Consider the following 22500-nt stretch of genomic DNA (forward strand, 5'->3'; position numbering starts at 1 on the left):
CTCAGCACTTTTACCTGGCCAGCCCCCCTAACCGGGCTGGCTCGCCTCATAAACAAGCCCTAAGGGAGGTATGATTTTCATCTTTTGAACCTAAAATTTTTAATCTGCATGAATCTAATGGGCTTTGTAGCATAACAGCTCCTTCTGTATGCAAGAAAAATCTACAACTATAGTATTAAAAGCCTGCAGAAATGCACTCACAAATTGACGCAGCTGGAAGCCAGAAATTTGTGGATTCTAGGAAAGTTTAGGACTAAAATATCAGCTTACAGAAGAGAAGGTTGAAAAAAGTCACTTTTACTCTGGAGACTTGGTGACTCGCACAGGGGATCAGGAGATTTGCTCTGTATCCGGGACACTCCTAGATAATTTGGGAGAGTTGACATATATCATATTTGCATGGACTAGAATGATATTCTTGCAGCATGAGCACAAGCAAGGCAAGTGCTTTTTATGGCCAGGTGCTTAGTGAAATTTTCAGGCACCATACTGGGGCAACACTTCCAGAGGTGGCATTGGGGCACAGATTTGGGCAAGGGCACTTATGTCTGATGGAGGTTGTGCCTACTCCTTAGCGTTACCCCTAATATAAAGTACAAAGTCTGCTAATATGGGAAACATTCAGTGAATTAAACAAAAGTATGTGAATAAAGTGCCCCAGCATTGTGCATAAGAACCAAGTTTGGAGGGCAGGTATACTTTTTCTGTTTGGTGAGTAATTTATGGAAGAGTCCACAGCTTCCCCTTGCCTTGCTTCAAATCCACCTCATCTATGCACAAATTTTCAACTCCTGCTTAGTCTTTATTGCCTACATGTATATTACACACCCAAGTGAACACGAAAACCAGCCAGCATTCTGAGATTCATCATTTTATTAACAGGTATGCAGTACCAAATACTCAGTTTTCAGTGCCCATCAAAGTTGGAAGTCAAGAACTTAATGAGCTGATCAATAGCTTGTTGTCTTCAAATGGTAACTATGTTCTAAACTACAGCTACTAAATAATAGATTGCCTTTACATGGTATTAAAAATTAATTAATAACCAAGATATTGATAATCACTCGTACACATTTTCACATAATTATTTATTTTGCTCTTACCTTGTACTATTCTCCTACACAGCAGTTGGAGGAGCGTTGCATGACCACATAAAGAACGGCTGCATAGGAGACTAACCTTGTACAATACTAGTTCATAACCCATTGACGCCTAGGAGTGAGACTTAACAAATTTTACTCTGTCTAACGCCAGACAATTTTTTTTCGTCAACTAGGGCCGTCCTAGGGCCCCTGATCATGAGGGGTGAATGGGTTAAATCTTACCTGATTCCTTACCAGCCATAAATTAAGGTGGGAGTTAGGTATTTATCAGCCCTGTGACCACCCATTGCTGTACTTGTTTTAAAACCCATTTATCCCTGAAGCGACCCTATTAACCGTAAAATCATCTGCCGTTAGACAGTGTAAGAGTAAAATCTTTAAGTGGCACTATTTGATTGAAGGGAGGTACGGTGGCCTCGTGGTTAGTGTGCTTGACTCTGGATTGAGTGGTCTGGGTTCAGGTCCTGGCCAGGGACATTGCATTGTGCTCTGGGCAAGACACTTTACTCTCCTGGTGCCTCTCTCCACACAGGTGTATAAATGGGTACCAGCGAAATTGCTGGGGGTAACCCTGCGATCGACTAGCATCCCATCCAGGGGGGAGTAGAAATACTCCTAGTCACTTCATGCTACAGAGACCGGAGATAAGTGCCGGCCTGATGGGCCCTCTGGCTCGTAAACAGAGACTTTCATTGGATTGAAAGGGTTAAAGGGCACTGTTAACCCTTTACATCCTTAGTGGTCCGCTTTTGACAAGTAAAATCGTCTGGTGTTAGACAGAGTAAAATCTGTAGATGTTACTCTCAGGATTGAAAAGGTTAATAACAATAATTATCATTATTCTAATGATTAATTTTTCAATTAGAGCTGTAAAAAGGTTCTCATGCATCTATGTCTATAGATTCCTTTTCACCAGTTCTTTTATTAAAATTAGTTTTGGTTGTATCTGTTGTGGTTCAATTTTTTCTTGGTTTAAAATTTTTCAAACTAGTTCAATTGGTACTCTGCGAGCAGTCTCTTTTGATCTTCCTAGATAAGTCGGGAAGAGGAAAGTAGACTCTGCCAGCCGGCTCGACTTTCTTTGATTTGTCGCTCATCCAAAGAAATGGATGAGTCAGTCCAGTTTCGACTTGTCAAACCTGTTTTTTTAATTTGTAAGCATGATCAATGGCCACGCATCATCAATAATTTTTAAATTTACGACAGCGTGACAATTTTTAACTCAAATTTTTAACCCATACTCAACACGAAATGTCGAGCCGGCTGGCAGAGTCTACTTTCAAAAGCATCTGTTTACTGGTTTTGATTGGAATCAATGCTGTTAACAACAGTTTTAAATGTAAACAACTATCTACGATTGCACTTAACCCTATCATTGGGTCACCGAATGTGGAATGTGGACTTCGGACTAGGGAATTGCAACAGGGTATTGACCAAGGTTGTGACATAACTGTCTAAATTTCCATGAGTATTTCCTCCATATGTCGGTTACAGAAACTAGTTTGCCAAAATTGAGAAACCTATTAATTTTTTCAGTAAAAACTGAAATGGTAATTTAAAAACTTGAACTATCTTGAGTTTTAAGGAAACGATTTCATGCTCAACACGAAATGTCGAGCCATGTATGACCCCACCATATATTGAATACTAACCGACAAAGGTTGGATTTGAAATTAAATATCGTTTTAGGCCAATTATTTGGTCTAAAACGTTATTGCTCCTAATCTCAGGCTTAATCTGAATTATAATCTTAATCTCAGTGAATTAGGAGTGATAAAGTTTTAGGCCTAAAACAATATTTAATTTCAAATCCAACCTTTGTTGGTTAGTACTCAGTGAATGATGGGGTCACACATGGTGTTTTCGTGCTTCGTTTACAATGTAGCTGTTTCATTTTTTGGTGTTTTGCTGTTTTGTGGTTTCGTAATGCCCATGTAATTCTTATGTTTTTTGAAGAGCACTGAACGTGTCTTGTCACTCAGGGCGATCATTAAGGGCCGGGGGCCGTCCTCACCTACCTGAAGTTTCATTCCCGCCTAACTTAAAGAGAGAAACAATAGAGTTTATGCAACAAATTCACTGTTTTCCCCACCAACGTCTCTAATTTCCCTGCCGTCTTAAAAAGTTAGTGACAGCCCTGTCACTATTCCATTCTACAGCTGTAGAAAAAGGGGAGTCTGACTTTGAAAGTGACAGGAATTTGCAGTTTGATTTTCTCATCAATGGAGTTTATTTGCAAGATACACTGGAAAAACACTTGAAAAAGTACACCATATCAACAGTAAGTAGTATTTGTACATTTGCACCTTGCCCAAATCCACTGAGTTCTATCTAAAACCACTGAAAACAGGAAGATCTCAAAACTGTATACCGGTAATAATTTATTTATGACGTCTTTGACCTTGATGCTGTGGGTTATGATGTACATGTAGGCATTAAAATTCCTACAGGTGGAAGTAACTGTAAGAGCTTTGCCAGATTTAGAAACAAAGGATACATCCCACACACAATTATCCATGTACATGTACATATCCTGGTGCTTTGTAAGGTGCGCTTTGCAAGAGTCATTTTTTTGATCATGTATTTTGAACATCTGTCAGAGGGAGCCCCCACTCCAACAGATAATGAAATAAATGAATGTTCTAATTTACTTTTGTTTTTGAATTTCTTTGAGCACTGCCATCTTGAATAATAAAAATAATGTCACATGCAAAGGCTAACATGCTAAGGTCAACCTGTTATTACTTTGTTCGAAGAATGAAGTATAGGATTCGACTCTGTTTTTGGACTTAAGACTTAATTTCTCTACATCTCTCATCTGGCAGTTGTGATGACCACTAAACCATGGAAGACTACATGACAGCTTAACAGAGAAATAATTATGTATTAAGAATTGTGTGTGACTGGAAACAGGTTTTTGTGTTTTTGTTGCACACAATGCAATATCCAGTTGTTGTATGATTCTGTAACACATAGTTATGATAATTTTATAATACTGCCAGTATTGTTAAGAAAAAGTATTAAATATTTTAACCTAGAGACTTCCAAAGCATCTGTTTACTGGTTTTGATTGGAATCAATGCCGTTAACAACAATTTTAAATGTAAACAACTATCTACGATTGCACTTAACCCTATCGTTGGGTCACCGAATGTGGAATGTGGACTTCGGACTAGGGAATTGCAACAGGATATTGACCAAGGTTGTAACATAAAAAAAATTCACACTCAATTTCTAATCTTGGGTGTCCTGTGCATAGGGTGAGCCTCAGCCAGTTTTCGTTTGTCTGCTTTTTAATGCAGTGCCATCGTAATTAGATCATATGTGCACATGACTATCACCCACCTTGTGTATTGAGTCAATTTGCACCAACGCTGTTTTTTGTCAAGGGACATTTTTTTAGTAATAATTTCTAAGACAATTTCAAAAATTTCCCAGATTTCAACAATTTTAGTTTTTGTGACATCATCACCTCTTTACGCCAAACTTTCCCTTTTTGGCCACATTCCTCACATGTTGATAATTTTGATAGATGTTCTCAGGGTTCTCCTTATCAAGGGGTAACCGGTAAAATTTACTGCTTGTAAGAGCACTTATTACCGCCTGCAAACGCTCAGAAGTCGCTTATCCTTTGCAGAACGTCCAACATTAACCAATTGCTTTACCGGTTTGAAAAGGTCCTCTACCTGTTGCGCTGAAAACTAGGGAGAACCCTGTGTTCTTCACATAAATGCGTCGTCTTCTAGGCATCTTTACTTGTCTAGTGATTCCAACCTCCAAAGTTCTCCTGACAAATGCACTTGAAAATCAATGGTTACTCCTTGTTATTTAGAAAGTGGGACCTTGGCGGGAAATTTTAAAATGAAAATAAGAAATTCTAAAATTCATTTCTCCTGATTCAATCTATAAGTTCAGAATCATGCTTTGTTTTACTCTTTTCTCACACAGGAAAGTGTTGTGGAAATAGAATATGTTGAAAAACACCCAACACCACGACCAGATAATTTTATGCTTCATGATGACTGGGTCAGCTCAGTGTCCATTCGTAAAAAATGGTATGTTAATTTGCATGGTGTATATTTATCTTTAACAGTCAAGCTGTGTCACGCACGACCAATATGAACATTCGAATTCTTCTTTGGAGCTTCTGAGATTTTAATGGCATCTTGAAGATTTTTCTGAAAGTGGCCCAGTTTTTCTGAAAGTGGCCCAGTGGTTAGGGCACTTGCCTTGAGAGCCGGAGATCCCGGGTTCAAGACCCGCTCTGACCACTCGCTGAATTTGTTCCTGGTAGTCCCTGGTTCAACTTCCAAGCTGCACTTGTATATAGCCAACTGGTTTGCCTCCGGCCAGTTGGGATTCTTAACAGTTGTTGTTGTTGTGTTCTGTTGTTTCGTTGATTGTTTCATTGGCCCTGAAAAGCCCCTATGGGGAGTGGTCAATTAAGTATGTATGTATGTATGTATGTATGTAAAGTTGTTGCAGAAAAATGCACAATAACTGAACAATATTTCATCAAACGCTTGAACTAGTTTACACTTTAAAAACACTGTTTATTTTAATATAATAAAATGAAAGTTCATAGCTAACTACCGGTATTTGCAATATATGAAAGGAAATAATCCCCAGGAATTCAGACTCTTGAGAGCAAAGTTCAAACCTGGTATGCAGATTTGAATACTCAGTTCAACTTTCAAAGCAACTGTAGCAAAAGGTACATTGCAACAAAGTAGACAATCAGAAACTACTCTGGTTTAAAGTTACTAACATATCAAAGGCTCAACTGTTTGACACTCCTGTCTGGTTTCTTCATCAGGGGTGAACCAAAGTTATCACAAGTTAGAGTAAAATATGTGCACTCTTTCCTTTTTTTGGCAAATTGGTAGCATTTTGAAGAAATATTCACTAAAGTGGAGGTGGCTAGTGCTGGCTATCCACTGCTAGCCACCAACACTGATTTGAATATGTAGTTGTTTTGTTATTATACTAAAAAAAAAAGTGAGATAATATAGCACAAAAAGATGATTTTAACTCATTTATTCCTGCAACGATTACAATAATTGTGTTCGGGTGCAAATCCCGCATGAGTTGCTTGGAGGTGACTAGCAAAGGATTTTCAGAGTTGAGTAGTCAATCAGAGCGTGCCCCGGCAGGTACAAAATGCAGGGCACAGGTCACAGGTCACAGGTCATTGTTTTACCTATACAGAAAGTATCCTAAACATTCATAAAAGCTAACCTTAGGCCTAAAAACTTTTCTTTAGGCCTAATTAGGCCTAAAATTAGCTTTTATGAACGTTTAGGATACTTTTCTTTAGGCCTAATTAGGCCTAAGGTTAGCTTTTATGAATGTTTAGGATACTTTCTGTACAAGTTAAATAATGACCTTTGACCTGTGCCCTGTGCCCTGCGTTTCGTCCCTGCCGGAGCGCGCCCTCAACGCTACCCAGTGTTGTAGTATATACCAAAAGAGGATGCACTGTAAGTCTCAAGGTTATAAATAGTTATTTAGGAGACTGCACAAAGTATAAACTTAAAACAGATCAAAATTTAGATCATAGCATTGGTAATTGATGTCAAGGTAAAAAATGGAATTACCTATAGCTTTTTGTTTTTTTTTTTTCTCTGACCATTTTAATCACTCACTGAAGAACTATGTCCCCATTAACCCTTTGACGTCAAAACCAGCCGAAACTGGCCAGACGATTTTACTCATCAATGGGGAACCCCTGGGAGTCAATGGGTTAATGGGTGAGGTAATGAATTTGATCCCATCAATGTGTCGGCCAACATGCTGCCAATAATTATATTGGCCAGCTCATTACCGATCTTATTGATTATTTTTAATGATTGTTTATTTCTATTTCAAGTATTCTGAGTGGCTGTTATGACAACAATGTTTACATGTGGGATGTTTATGGTAAGTACATGTATACTAAGTGGTTCATGGAGAAATGTATAGAATTTAATGCATGCCAGTTTATTTTTATGAGCATCACAAAGTCCCTCAGTGAAAGTTAATAGTACTTGAGTCCAGGAATACAAGTGTCCGGTAAACCCCTGCTCCTGAATTAAAGATAAATAGCCCCATTGCTCTAACCGAAAAACAAAGGTAACCTTACTGCTTACGTTATTGTTGGAAACAGGTAGCAAATGCTTTAACAGGACATTCTGTGTTAAATATCAAATTTGGCTTTCATCCAATTACAGTGAACATGTACAACTTGTATGTTCATTTCGGGACATAAGTGAGAAAAAGGCCATTTACAACAAACTGGTCACATGACTGATAATTGGTGAACTTAAAGCTCAGACTTTATAAGTATAGGTAATTACATGATTTCAAGTGCAATCTGGAATAAAGAAGCACGACTAAATTTTTTTAAAGACGACCAAAATTGCATGAGCCTGTAGGGCGAGTGCAATTTGTAGTCTTTGAAAAATTAAAAGAACTTATTTATTCGAAATTGCAAGAGAAAAATCATGTGATTACTCATTAATAATATACATGAAAAAAATCGAGACGTTTAAGCAGAAGAAACTCATGTGTATCATACAGTCAGGGAAAAATTATGCTATAAATTGCACCATACAGGGCGTGTAGTTGATTTGAAAACAAAAGATTTGAGTGGTTCTGACCAGACCCTATTGTTTATTAGCCATTCATAATCCAGAAATTTATTATTTTGACGTGTAATGAGCACTGGTATTACACTTTTTGCACTGCTTCACTTGAACTGCACTGCTCTTTGCCGATCAGAATCAAGTAATTTTTTCATGTATATTATTAATTCCAGAAATGGAAAGATTGTGTTTCAGAGAAGTACCACTTGACATAAAGATTTTATGATGATTTAAACACTCGAAAGTTCCATACTTTTGTTTACGAATGAAATAAGGCTTTCGCACTCCAGTGTAAGTGAGAATAATTTATAATGTGCAAGGTTGGAAATTTTCATACTTTCATATTTTGAAGGAAGAAATGAAAAGGGATTTTAAAACTTAGAAAAATACAAGGATTTGTATGAAAATCATAAAACGGTGACTGGATAGCAAAGCATCCTTTTCCCATACAAATCCTTATAAATCTCAGTCAACCATAACAACACCAGTTGAAACGATATATACGAAAATTGGCATGGTATTATATTTTGAGCTGCTCTTTATATTTCTGGAAAAATTACAGTGTATTTTATGAAACCAGCAGCATCATCGTGTTTTTGAAGAAAAGGTCACATGATGAATTGTTGCTCAAGGATAACACAGTTTTGCGTTTTGCTTAAATGTGTTCCATACATGTCAAACGTCTTTAGAAAGAATAACTAAAGACTTAAGTTTGAAAAGATAGAAGGGCAAAGAAAAATGGTAAATCAAACAATAATATTTTTATTTATCACACACATCAATTTTTATTGATCTGCAGCACTTGCAATGGAGCTTGTGTTTCCAGAATCCCTAATCACTATTATCATCATGCCATAATCTGAAAATGTTATTGATTATAATCTTATGCTGTGCGATAGGCACGTGTGTTGCAACAGTTGATGGCCACACGGCACCTGTCAAGAGTGTCTGTTGGATTGATGTGGGTAAGTCTCACAAGTGCCAACTAACTTTATTGCTCTATTAATGAAGAGCTGTGTACATGTCTCTTATTATTGCTTATTTATAGAATATCAACTTATCTTAAAGAAACAAAAATACAGCTGTAAGTAGAAACAATGGAACTTGTATAAATTGTGAGGCTAAGCTGCACGGTTTGTTTCTTCTTGTATACATGTAGATTTGATCTCTTATTAATATTGCCTTCCATAAGTAACATGTATTATCTGTTAAGGCAATGGGTCTTTTCATCCAATTCCATAGGTTCTAGAAATTATCTACATTAACATCACTAACTTCATTTGTAGATGACAATGATGATGGTTTATTCATCAGCTCATCTCAGGACCAGTCCATAAGACTTAGCCAGGTAAACATTTATTAATGACCCCAGCTTTTAAAAAAAAAGGAGTGCATTATTTGTTTTGCCAATCATTATTTTAGGGGATTGTGCTGATATTTCTTTTCCCTGCTTGTTTTTAGTGGTTTGGAAAGGAGAGTAAAGCTGATTGTGTTCATGTTTGCAAAGGACATTCACAAAGTGTTGATGCTCTTGCTGTTGATGATTCTAAAACAAAGGTGATCAGTACTATTGGTTTACATGATTACATAATTTTATTTTCATAACTTGTTGTTGTGACGATCTTTAGTACGACTTGAAAAAATGAGGGAGTTTGAGCCTAGAAAGTGCAAATTTTACAAGGAGAGGGAGGTGGAATATTATTTTCAGATTTATAGACCCAAATACTCAATCTACATGGTACAGTCTTGGACGATTTTTAAAAAAGGGGGTTTCTTTATATAATAATATTATGATGTGTTGACCCTTTTCAGATGCAAACAAGTGGTTATGAAATTATGCTCAAAGGAATTTACAAAACCCTAAAACTAACCCTCTGGACACAGCTAAGAAAAAGTTATCCAAAATGTCTTGATATCTTTGTTTGCTCACCATGATAACAACACAGTATGTGCTTCCAAACATGTGGTTTGTCACATCCTTCCAAAAGAGCTTTTCTCACAAAAATAAACTTTATTTCAATGATCTGATGGGAGATAATTCATTGATATAAAAATGGTTTTTGAAGATGATACTCAACAATAAAGCAAGAATTAATCATTTATTTGAGGCTAATTATTTTCAGTTTCGTTGTAAAATAAGCTAGGTACTCCAATCAAAGTAGGCGGATGCCGGTACTCGGGTCCTGGCTTCTTATGTAAACCCTGACATTTTGATGAAATGGTGTGGTTGCAGTTTTCACGTGATCTTTATTTATTTAGTACATATTTTCCTGTTAAGTTTTGTAGTGGCTCGTGGGATAAAACATTAAAGATATGGTCTTGTGGTAAGTGTTTACACACTGCAGTGTTATGTAAACTTGTTTTTAAAGAAAGGGACATCAAACTCTGTTCATTACTAAATGTATTTCTTTTCTTTAAAATGTTCTTCTCTCTTGTATTCTTATCATGTGTTTTCAGTTCCAGATTTGTCAGCTTCCGATGAACTAGAAGAGGATGGCAAAGTCACAAAGAAACAGAAGAGAGCCTCTAGTAACAGAAAACCAACTACAAGGGTAGTGTGTAAAACATGAATTTCCAAAAATGAAAATGGTCTTTAAGCTCTTGGAACTACTGTGCATTTACAGTAGTATGTTAATGTGGTCTTCAAAATACATGTACAATTTATGGAGGAGGTGACATTTTAGATAGAGTTCTTTCTAATCTAATTTACAATGTACAATGTACATGTACAAGTTTTCAGCACCCTGACCTCTCAATTGGCTGTGTCTCAAGACAACTGACCAGTCACCTTGTTATCATACAGACCCAACTTTTGTTACCATATCAATCATATCATGTTTATTTGAATCTTACATTTAGTTTGTTTACTGTTCTCTGTTTTCCTGTTTGGGCATTTAGATCACTATTTTTACTTTTGTTGCATGAACAAAATTTTAATGTTGTCTGAAAAGTGACAGATCTACCAAGTTGGTTACAGTCAGGTTTTTTGGCCACCCTCACTGTCTACAGTACCTGCAGTAGATTTGTTGCCCTATGCAGATTGCATTAACTGGTGTGGCTTGTGGCCTCACTGATTGCATGAAAAAAAAAGGGAACAGTGAACCGTTTGGCTTCCTCGAACTAATCGATGTCATTTTTTTTTTGCATTTTTTGCCATTTTCATTTTCTCTTTCCAGACACCAATGATGACCCTGTCAGGTCACACAGAAGCTATCTCTTGTGTTTTGTGGATGAGCGACAATGTGGTTTGTAGTGCAGGATGGGATCATTCCATTCGGATATGGGACCTGAGTGCAGGGATCAACAAGCAGACCCTGGTACATGTGATTATGGCAGTTACAATATTAATTACTTTTAATGCTAAATAGTGTTGTCTTCTAAGGATGTCATGTCACTTGCATGAGTCAAAAATTATTTTCAATTAATAATTATTATTTTATAGCTTTTTGTCTTCATTTCTTTTGTTTCAGAATGGTTCTAAAGTATTTTGCAGTATATCTTACTCCTCCATGTCGGAGCTTCTTGTTTCTGGAAGCACAGACAGACATGTCAGACTCTGGGATCCGAGAACAACAGGTCAGTCAGTCTGTCTGCCAGACAGCCTGCTAGGCGGTTGGTCTGTCTGGAAGTCTTTCAGTCGTTTGGTTGGTCGGTCAACCAACCAATTATTATTAGTTGGCCAGTTATTTGGTCATTTAGTCAGTGAGTGAGTTGACTGGTGGGTTGGTCAACTGGTCAATTAATCAGACTTAACTGATTTGAGTGTAATGTGAAGTGCTAAGTTTCTGCCCCATATGAACCATGTGGGCATTTCTACTGATGGAAATGGGCCCACACAAGCACTGATTTGAGTGTAATGTGAAGTGCTAAGTTTCTACCCCATATGAACCATGTGAGCGTTAGCCCTACTGATGGAAATGGGTCCAGTTAAGTCTGTTCAAATATAAGTGCTTCATGGCCAACGTTTGCAAAAACGTAATCCTTCCTTGTACCTGTACATGGTCAATAATCAGTTGGTCGCTGGATCCATCATTCAGTCAGTCAGTCAGTTTGTCCATTGGTTAATCAAGAACCTTATTTGTGACAGCCATTGCACTGACTTTGTTAGCTCTTAGAATGAAAAGGTTAATGATTGATCCTATTAGTTATTAGCGTAAATGTACATTGGAAGCATTTGTTGCTGCAAAAGTGGTACAATGTACCTTGCGAAATCATGGATATTTATATTTGTAGTGCCTGGCCCAAGATATTGGTGATATCCATATAAACGTATTAACACATGCATTTTGGAAAAAGTGTTTTGTTAAATTTTGCCTTTTTCTCTCATGTTTTTTAATCATTTTTGCGATGTCTTTCAGATGGAACAGTCATCAAGACTACTTTGACGTCACACCAAGGATGGGTCTCTTCAGTGGCGTGGTCACGTAGTAGCGAATTCGAACTTATCTCTGGATCATATGACAATACAGTTAAGCTCTGGGATACACGGAGGTTAGTAACTGGTTTCTCTGACTGGATCCCCTTCTGTCCGTCCCTTCCTCCCCCCCCTCCCCCCCTGCCCCCCTCCCCCCGAAAAAACATTCGGATTCTTGGTAGGTGAGCCTTTGAAATTAAAGTCGAAACAAATGCAAATCAATTCCGTCAAAAAACTGATGTTGTTGTAACAACTCCTTAAAAGCACTACAGGTAAACATAGGGATTAGGTTCTAAAGGAATGAGGTATGTTTTTTTTTTGGGGGGGGGGGGGGGGTGATGACCATATCGGAAGTGAGATGCTTGAGACAAGTTAGGCACAGAGAGGGCCCCCGCCCCCCGCATCCTTTGGTCCTCTCTCTCTCTCTCTCTCTCTATGGGACAGGTCAGCCTTTTCATGGTAAAAATTCGAGTTTCTTTTCTCATCAGCATCAACATACCGCTGTACACACTGTCAGAACACCAAGACAAAGTCATGTGTGTTGACTGGACTATGAAAACGGTATGTTGTCAATTAACTTAAGATTTTTTCCTTCTTTTATCCATCCTTCAAGACGCATATGGCCCAGAAAGGTCTATATATATATATATATATAACGGAGTTCACTGTTCTCGTATTTTCAGTCAATTCTTAGTGGTGGTGCTGACAACCAGTTGATAACTTGCGATATCTCGGAAGGAGGCTCCAGGACGACGGACAGTGATATGGAACACCAGTCTGCAGATACGTAACATCAAACTCCTAGTCGGGATCATCAAGCGAACCTCGACTGGTTCGACAGTCTTCACTGAGAATGAACCTGGCCGTCATCAAATTAAGAACTTCGCCAGTACAAAAATGTGCTTAAAAGGATTAACAAAGAAGAACAAGAGTGGATTTACGGTCATCTCGTGGCCGGAAAGCCTCGCCATAACCCAACTCGCCAAAGATTAAGAAGAATACCTAAAGCGCTGTTACAACTATCCAACTTTTCGCACAACGCCATGGCGCGACAAGTTGCACAAAACATTGCTTAAAGTGCAGAAGACACAAAATTTTTTATTAGCTTGCTCGAAAGAGCTTTCAAGAATGCAATAGCACTCGTGGTTGCCGAATTATTCAATATTTTGATTTATGCAAATTAGAGGACTTGTGACGTGACATGGTGGACACAAAATTGTGTAAAATCACAAAATATGGGATATAGTCGCAAGTCGTCTAATTTGCATAAATCAAAATCTTGAAATAACTTGGCAACCAAAAGAGCTATGACAATAAAATAAACGTCTTTCTTCATCATTTTGAAAGCTCTTTTAAACAAGGTAATAAAAATTTTTGTGTCATATGCACTTTAATGTAACATAGCTTTCAACGGCCTAAAACGTTGTGAGACAAGTTGAACGCTTCACGCAACGTTACAACCATTTTTTTTCACTCATTGCGCATTGTACCAACTGTCGTGCAACCTGTCGTGAAAATGTTCCTTCAACCTCATGTGATCATCGAAAACGAGACAAGTTGCCGGGAAACGTTGCCGAGTGTAACATCCCGTCAAACAATGTGTTTGGAAATGAGAGAACTCTTGTCGAGACAAGTTTCACGAAAAATTGTCCACCTCAACAGCGCCTTTATAGATGAGGAAATGGGTGCAAGGAAATACGGGACGTTGCAAAGACTGGCGCTCCCCTTAAATACAACGCGATCTACGTGCTTCCTTTTTTGTTCTCTTGCTCTCCGAGTCTGAATTCCAAATCAGTTTCCACACACGACACTGATTTTCTTGAAAAGTTCGATTTATATTGAAAACATACACAAACTATTTTTTGAAAAGGAGTTTTATTGTTTAACTTGTCAGCTAAAAATGTTTCAACTCGTGTAAAAAGCAGTCTTTTTTAGTACATGTTGTCTAAAAGTTACCACTGACTGATTGTTTTAACAATTACATTCTGATTGTTTAAAAAATTATTAATGTTGTGCATATTATATGTGGTTTCAACTTAGGAATATCCCCAACTCACAAAGCTTTTAAAGAACGAACTACGTTACAATTGGCTCTTTCTAATTCGACAATATCAGTCCACTGTTTGTGTTGTATACATTTATTTTTGTTCTAGCAAACTCACAGCTAAAACTAGTAGGGCATTTTATTTCCATAATGGCGTTTAATAACAGCCTTGAACGTGCGTATCTGCATTGGACTAAGCTGCACATTTAAATCAGTTGGCGATCGAGGCATCTCTTTCTTCTTCTTTTCGATTTTCGTTCCTTTTTTAATATTCCAGCGAAGAGGTTGTTTGTCCTTCATCAGCTGATTGGCAGACAGGTTCATTTCCGTCATGGACTCGATATCAAAATCGGTGAACAGCTCCGCCAATGAAATGTTCACAGGTTGTGATAGCTTAGCATCCTCGTCAACTTCATACTGATGCTCCACGCGGATCAGGGCCAAGTCCCTCGCAGTTTCCAAGGTCAGAAGGTGAACGTTCGGCGGTAGTTCACGTTTAAGACCACCGTGCAGTGAGTTATACAGGTTCGTCCATTTTTCGAAACCGAGGCTGTTTGGCGCAAAAGCGAGCACGGGTTCCAATAACAGCTTTTCTCCAAGTTCACGATGCAGAGCTGCAGAGGACTTGGGTGGCGCCAGAATGACGCATAGTTTGCCACGAACAATCAAACCTTTTCCCGATATCCCGGTCTCGTTTAGCGGTTCATTGACTCCTCTCTTGTCATCTACCAACAGTCGCCTATGAAGCATGATCTCCATAGAGCCACTGGTCAGGCTTGACCCACCCAGTGAGCGGTCAGTCAGAATCGTCAGCTGCTTATTACTGTCTTTAATGTACATTCGACTATTCACGGGATAATAATTGCCTGCCACTGGCTCTGTTACGTTCAATTTCCAGGTGGGTCGGTAATTCACCTTGCGTTGTTGCATTTCTCTTCCATTCGCATCAGTGAAGAATACCTGATTGGACTGAATATCCGTGTCGAAACGACTTATGATCTCTTTTCCCCAGTTATCCGCGATGGGAATGGGCCCCACTGTGTATTCAAACTCGGCATGCCGCTGTCCAGTATACACCCTCACCACTTGACTAAGAAAGGGTGAAATGACCTGTCGAATCTCTTGGACCAGGGGACCCTTAAACAGTTTGGTTGTCACCTTCTGCGAGATCAAAATCGGTTGACTGCCATTGGGTCTGAAGATGTACGCACCAGATGGCTGTTTCTTGTCAGCGCTGCCACGGTACCAGTAAAAATTTTGGGTCAGTTTGGAGGTCACTTTAGAACTCTTATCTGTCATGCTTGTCAAAAGACCACTGTCCGAAGAAAAGGTAAGTTGGATGTACTCATTTTCAATCGATACCTCTTCGGAATCTTTCCTAAGCTTCTTCGGTGGTTCTCGGAATAGTTCCTTTAGACGAGACGACTTGGTTGAATTGATGAAATAGGTAGCAAAGCCCAGGGCTGGAAGTTCGGCGTTAAACACGATCTCAAAAGACGACACGCTTTGACCTTGATTCTGTTCTTTTTGCACCTGTTTTGTAGCATCCGAAATGGGGAGAATTTGGCTTTCAACTGGATGTCCCTGCGGTCCATAGACAGCCATGGAGCCAACTGCTAACGGAAGCCGGATCATCGCACTCACTTGCCGCGCAATGGCGTTGTAAATTGTCACCGTGAAGGCTTCCTTTTGTTCACTTTCGGCACAAACGCTTATGTTAAGATGGTCGCAGAACGTCATGGCAGGAGGTTGGATACCGGTTTTTTTCACTGTGAATTTTCCCAGGACAGCTGTTATCAAAGCCTATTGAAAATAAAGGAATATGAATTGAGGTGCTTTCTTTTTCGCTTTGACAATACAAATGCAGGGTTTGTCCGCCTCCTTCACTATTCAAAATTCTCCAAATTTTAAGCCTGTGCTCTTGCATAGACCTTTTCGCAGATACGGCGGCCATTTTGATTTCTATTGTTCCGACAGACATTATGGGATACTCTGGGGGCAAATTAATATGTATTTGCCCCTTGGGCATCCCATAATATCTATTTGAAACAATGGAAATCAAGATGGCCGCCGTATCTGCAAAAAGATCTATTGCAAGAAACTTGGGTTGACATCTCATGATCATTGACCACGCACTGATTCCCAAATGAGTCACACGAGGTGTTTTTATTATTATTTTTTCACTGCCATCAATAAGCAGTTTCCGAGTCCATGTCTGCCTCCGCTTCAGAGCGAGTCTAAGTGCGAAGTTTTTGTGATGGTAATTAATTCTACTTTACACATGAATGAAACTAATTTTCATAAGAAAAAATTTGCACTTAGACTCGTGTTGAAGAGGAGACAGACATGAACTCGGAAATGGCCTCCTAATCACAGTGACGGATTGCTAGGTGGCATTTCGCATTATGATTGGTCAACTGCGATGCCCTTATCAGTTTCTCTTTTTCAAGTAGTTTGATGTGGTAAATTGACCACCGTAAAGAAATTTGAAAGCTGACGTTGCGAGAAACAAATGTCTTTACATTGTTTAATTTACTTTATCAACCCACTTGATAAACCCAGTTCTGTGTTTGACTTCTGCACTGGCGCAGCACCACAGTTTCTCTTGAAATTAAGCCCCTTTATCTGTTTTTCAAGGCCTGTCAATTTTCGATTCAGTCATAATTATTACTGTCCCTACAAAGCAAAACTGTTTGTTTAAAGATGAACTTCACATTCTTCACACTTATGAAATGGCAGTACCCTAAGGGGTACTTCACACTTATCACTTCTTCACACTTATGAAATGGCAGTACCCTAAGGGGTACCGGTCCTGCCATTTCATACGTGTGAAGAATGTGAAGTTCATCTTTGCACAAACAGTTTTGCTTTGTAGTGACTTAAAACATACCTGACATTCAACCGCACCAATAGCAAGTCGCTTAGCATAATCATCAGCCACATGTTGTTTTTCTGTACCAGTAACAGCATCGTGGTGTTGGGCCACAGCCATTGCTCGGCGTAAAGTATCAGAAGATGGACCGTTGCCTCCTTCAGGGCCATTTACCAATTCCAGTTGTTTACAAACCTAATCAGAATAAAATAGTCTCACAGTGAGAAAAGCCTTGGGCTGCTTACACCTCCATGCTAAGATTATGAAATTCAAGCCATTTAAAATTAAAAAGGAAAGATTGTAGAGGAGGGGTTGCGTGTTACAGATAATCATTTGGCCACATAGGTTATCTAATTTTAAGGAATCTGTCATCCCTATCAAGAAAAAAAAAATTTCTTAGACTTTGCATAAAAAATGGGCATATACAAGTACTTAATGAGAGCTTTTGCAAAAGCATGTCAATTCAAACCACAAAAACTCCATGCAAATGATTATTCTTCCCCCATAATCTATAATTTTTATCTCACAACAAATCACCATTACAGACAATAATATTAGCATACTAGGATGTTGAAACGGTAAAAAATAAAAATTCTTTTTATACATCTAGCAGGACTTTGTTTATCTCCAGCACTTTAGCCGCCATGTCCTTGCGGACCAAAACAGGTCTAACTTCGAAATGTCGTATCGTTTTCGGTAATTTTTGTTGTCAAGTGCATTTCAAAATGTTGTCTTCTTTGAACAAAACTAATTAATTATTGCCAAGCAACAGTTTAACAATAGTAAAATAGCCTATGAAATTTATGCAACAGTAAGTTTACAATAAAAATAAGGTCAAATTAAAAAGGAGTTACAAAAGACATGTTGAACAGGGCTCACCAAGAATCAGGCGCATACCCAGCTGTCTTGCAAGGGTGGGTACCAACTCGTCTGAAGTCAGGCACTCGTCATTCAGTGAGCATGTGTGTTGCATTAAATTTTTGACAAAGGGGGTCCTGGAAACCCCTGGAACACTCCCTGGGAATGCTCTAAAAGAATGGATCAATTCTTACAGTATATCACAGAATGTGATGTAGAAATGTCTGACCTGCAATAAATTGTTGTTGAGCCTCACATATCGCTTGACTGCTGGTCGGCTGGTGAAATAACCAGTCCAGTAACAGTGTGGACAGTCAGCATATGGAAAAAAGTCGTCAGTCTTTAACTCCCATGTCTGATTAGCATTGTGAAGTGCATCAAGGTACATGGTTGGTGTGGAATAAAAGGCATTCACACGACCATCCTATCAAGGAAAGTTTGCTTGTTAGCTTCGCACTTAGAATAGAATAACTATTTGACCATAGTCACAATTAACACCATTGCAATGTAAGTCAAGGGACTTCTTAAATAAAACAATTTTTTTCTCAGGGTGATGCAATTATTCTGATTACAGCATGCCTTACTACTGCTGAACCACTAGGAACTCCCGATGGCTTGGCGAATGACTATCTAATCACTTAGCAACATCTACATACACTCAAAAACTATATCCCCTTTTGCAATTTCCCTCCCACAAGTGATACTTGGAAATTTTACTCTGTCTGACACCAGATTATTGTACTTGTCAATGGAGGGTGCTTTAGGGGTGAAAGCATTAAACTGGTTGAAATACTAGTTTGAACCTGTGTTCCTCAATATTCCCACCACAATTTTTTTTCAATTTACGCCAAAGGGCACATTGCAAAATAAATCCAAATAAGCCAAAATGATTAATACACAAATTTCATAGTTCGAGGATACTTGATCCATACCCTGCAAAAGAACATATATATTTTTTTGTTATCACAAAAATGCTGGAAATCAATTTGCGTACACCCCTCAGATCAGGTTTCCACTTGTGTGAACTGAGAAGCTTTTTTGTAAGTACCTAATAATCAAACAACAGACACAACAAGTTCATGCGCCTGGATATATTGCATATGCTTATCACAGTCATGTGCAACCAGCTTGAGCTTGTTTAGCTACTATGTGAACCCGAAGGTTTGTCCCAGTTGAAAAACAAGGAGCTATAAACAAGTTTTCAGTGATGTTGGCAAAATAAGTTGCTTGTCTGCTGCTGTTTTACAGCTGTTGCTGTCACCAATGTAGTTATGTTGTGATGCCTGTGTGCTAACAAATATACAGCACACAGCTTTGTAATTCTCATTTCATCAGTTCGTAGTATTGGTGAATCAAACAGAGGTTTGTTGCCTGTTGTAACCAATTTTTTTCTATTTGGTTGATGGCAAATTTGAATATTTATCATAAAAAATGAGTCGTCGATATCTTTTAAACAAACAAACAAACAAACAAACAAATACTTATACATTCATCAAATTAATAATAGATAAATGCAACTATTGATCATACATCAAAGAAAACTTTCGTTTTTTTCAACAGCGATTGAATTAACTAGTCAGATTTGTAATAAAAACTTACTTCATTCACGTATTTAATGAGTTTGTCCAAATTTTTGTACCACAAATTAGCATTTTCGTACATGAAATCCGATCCCATCGTCAACATTATGTGGTTGGTTTTGTAGTGCAAAGCCTGGCTGCAAGTTGTGGCTACAAATTTTGCAACTGTTTCTTTGACATTGAGGTCAAACAGGTTTGGGTCATCTTGTACAGGTGGATCTGCACAAAACTGATCATAGCAAAATCCTTTAGGCGGATTATACCCATTGTAAAGAACGCCTGTAAAAATGTCCGACTTTTGCGCTAAACTTCTGCTTCCTCTCCACACCAGTTCCATTCTCTGCTGCTCCAGACGAAGATCTTTGTCTTGGTAATCGATGCGACCAAAGAAGAATCCATCGAATGACATTTGAGAGAAGATGGAGGCTTGTTCATTCGAGTGACCGAACGGATCAATATGCCAGGCTATTCGTGGCCTTGCATCGGAACCAAATGTTTCTTGCACAAAGTTTAAGCCATAAGTCATTTGATCAATAATACCATTGTAATGTGTGGCTGCTTCATCGTTCATACACCATCCTGCGTTGATAAACTCAAGTCTCTTTTCGGAAACAAGCTTCTTTACATCTGCTCGCATGGCTTCACTTTGTTCGTTCCACCATCGCTCAAAAAACGCGATTTCCACGTAAATAAACCGCTTTGAAGGATCAGCCATCAACTGTGGAATGACTGAATCCAAAATGTACTGGACACCGGCGTGTTGGATTGAATTATTGGCTCCATAGAAGTATTCATCGACAGTCTTCAACCAACCAACATCGTCGTGTGTGTGGGGAACAAGGTGAACTTGCAGTTTGTCCTCATTCTTCACCTCTCCGTCCAAGTTACAAACAAAGGCTGAGCCAAAACCCAGTAGAGTGAGAAAAAAGAATACAGTCGACATTTGCCAAATTCGCGAAGTTGGAAACTTTTCGTTCTGTCAGGTTGCGGTCATATTTTCATAACACTATTTCCATCACACTTGAATCACGAGATATTCTTGTGCATCTAGAATGAGAAGTACTGGAACTACTAGATTCCAGACCACACCGACTCAGAGACCAGGAAGTGAGTGTGTAACAAAAGGCATCATCTCGAGTCCCTAGGGAATAAATAAAAGGATTTGTATGAGCTTATTCCGCAGAGCCTCGAGATGATGCCTTTTGTTTAGGACTGAATTTTTTTAATTCATTGAAATGGGGCTATTGTTACTTATTCTTGCTGCGTGAGAGTGGAGTGAAACCAGATCAGAAATTTGGGTTTTCCTTCGGGAGTACAGATTTGTGAGCTAGCGTTTCTAGAAGAACGTCAATTAATACTACCCACTTGACATGACAGTCAAAGATGGACTCGGTCTTTGAGCGTTCGATGTGTGTTTTAGAGACTAGGCTCCTGACGAGGGGATGGATCAGGCCATTTGCCTAGATCCTGCATATTATTAAGTCGGACAGGAATGTTTTTTCCATATAGGCACGGATAAAGATCCTGGTTGCCGGAATTAGTCGGTGTTTTCCAACTAAGCTTGCGTCGTGCGTCTCATATTGATCTCGAAAATAAGTCAGTCAGGTAATACCTTTAGCTTTTAATTGTTGTTACTGAACACGGATGTTATTCCCTCATGAACAGAACACAAAATTTAAGGATACTGGGATCGTAGAAGCGACCCCAAGAGAATAGGTGCAGGTACGCGGGGCACTTTTACCATGGGAAACTGCATTTAGTGCGTGTGACGGACATTTCCCGTGGTAATTTCCATGGATACGTGAAAAAGATCAGACGAAGCGCCCATGGCATTTAACGTGGTAAGTTGGAAGGGTGTGTTGATGCCTGAGGTACAAGAGCCAATCACGATGCTGATGATGTTAAGATTAAATTTCTCGCCTATGAATTGCTTGTGGGACGGGACGCCTGTGGAGACCACGTCTAAAATTAGCTTTAGTGTCGTTTTCATGGTAGTCAGATGTGGTGCCTGTCACGAAACTCTTGGCTTGATACTGTCATGTCGGACATACAACATACATATCTCTTTTCATTTTCGCGCGAAAGGTAATCGGAAAAGCTCACACGGATTTCGCAACACACACACACACACATCACTTCTCTTCTTCGAATTTCTGCGTTCTTAGACCGAATTCGCACGGAAAAAGTATTCCTTAAGTGATCTTTGTCTGCTCTACGAGCTACTTGTGGCAACCTAATAATAATAATAATAATAATAATAATAATAATAATAATAATAAATAATAACTTTATTTCCACTATCAAAACAATTAGTAAATATTTACAATTTTAAACTATATATCGAAATTAGTTAAAATTTTAAAAACTAAATTATATCTTCACGAAAACTGTTTACAATATGTGAATAATTTAAAAATGGGAAAAAGACAATTAAGCATTTCTAAAGAAAAAGGTAATCAAAAATCTAAGCCTAAAATTATGAGTACAAATGTAGACCAGCTACAGCAAGAGTAAAGTCTTCTGAGACCTCACGAGATTTGAAAGGATATCTAGAGCCTCTGACGCATCTGTGTACAGTTCTTAATATAGCAAATGAGAGCTGTATTCGTAGCCAGGAAATAACACTGGCGTAGGGATCATTATTCTTGCTTGAAAGCTTATTTGCGAGAGTTCTTACTAATAATAATAATAATAATAATAATAATAATAATAATAATAATAATAATAATACCAAACTTTGGAACCAACCGTAATAACAATAATAATAATAATAATAATAATAATAATAATAATAATAATAATAATAATCACTTGAGTTTAAGTCTCAAGGTTATTTAGCCGAGCACAAGTGCTTAGGGTTAGGGTTAGGGTTTTAGGTTTGGGGAGACTACATATTTTTAATGAGAGGGGAGACCGGAGTACCCGGGGCCTGAAACTAACAACTAAATCTACATATGGCGTCGAATCCGGGAATCGATCCCGGGTCACATTGGGTATTTTAAGCAT

At 38.5% G+C, this 22500-nt stretch overlaps 2 protein-coding genes across 3 annotated transcripts in view; one reads left to right on the forward strand and one right to left on the reverse strand.

Moving 5' to 3' along the window:
• The window catches only part of LOC137967966 (ribosome biogenesis protein WDR12 homolog), a 15212-nt gene extending 1068 nt beyond the window's left edge, over nt 1-14144 (forward strand). Inside the window, exons 2-15 of the mRNA XM_068814572.1 lie at nt 883-974; nt 3263-3384; nt 5052-5158; nt 6973-7022; nt 8626-8691; nt 9013-9074; nt 9188-9283; nt 10005-10050; nt 10184-10278; nt 10903-11043; nt 11197-11302; nt 12085-12217; nt 12629-12701; nt 12824-14144. Of these exons, the coding sequence (XP_068670673.1) occupies nt 883-974; nt 3263-3384; nt 5052-5158; nt 6973-7022; nt 8626-8691; nt 9013-9074; nt 9188-9283; nt 10005-10050; nt 10184-10278; nt 10903-11043; nt 11197-11302; nt 12085-12217; nt 12629-12701; nt 12824-12931 (1297 nt within the window). The 3' untranslated portion in view covers nt 12932-14144. The remainder of the gene's footprint in view (nt 1-882; nt 975-3262; nt 3385-5051; nt 5159-6972; nt 7023-8625; nt 8692-9012; nt 9075-9187; nt 9284-10004; nt 10051-10183; nt 10279-10902; nt 11044-11196; nt 11303-12084; nt 12218-12628; nt 12702-12823) is intronic.
• Nucleotides 13997-22500, reverse strand: part of LOC137967964 (lysosomal alpha-mannosidase-like) — a 10511-nt gene continuing 2007 nt past the window's right edge. The window contains exons 1-4 of one of the 2 annotated variants that reach the window (XM_068814570.1): nt 19514-20531; nt 18144-18338; nt 17075-17251; nt 13997-15987 (exon numbers count right to left, since the gene is read on the reverse strand). In XM_068814570.1, coding sequence (XP_068670671.1) covers nt 14311-15987; nt 17075-17251; nt 18144-18338; nt 19514-20437 — 2973 coding nt within the window. In that variant the 5' untranslated portion in view covers nt 20438-20531 and the 3' untranslated portion in view covers nt 13997-14310. Of the gene's footprint in view, nt 15988-17074; nt 17252-18143; nt 18339-19513; nt 20532-22500 lie in introns of those variants that run through there. The other variant, XM_068814571.1, reaches the window with a different exon arrangement.

The sequence above is a fragment of the Montipora foliosa genome, chromosome 8 (genome assembly GCF_036669935.1).
Source record: "Montipora foliosa isolate CH-2021 chromosome 8, ASM3666993v2, whole genome shotgun sequence".
NCBI classification, from domain to species: domain Eukaryota; kingdom Metazoa; phylum Cnidaria; class Anthozoa; order Scleractinia; family Acroporidae; genus Montipora; species Montipora foliosa.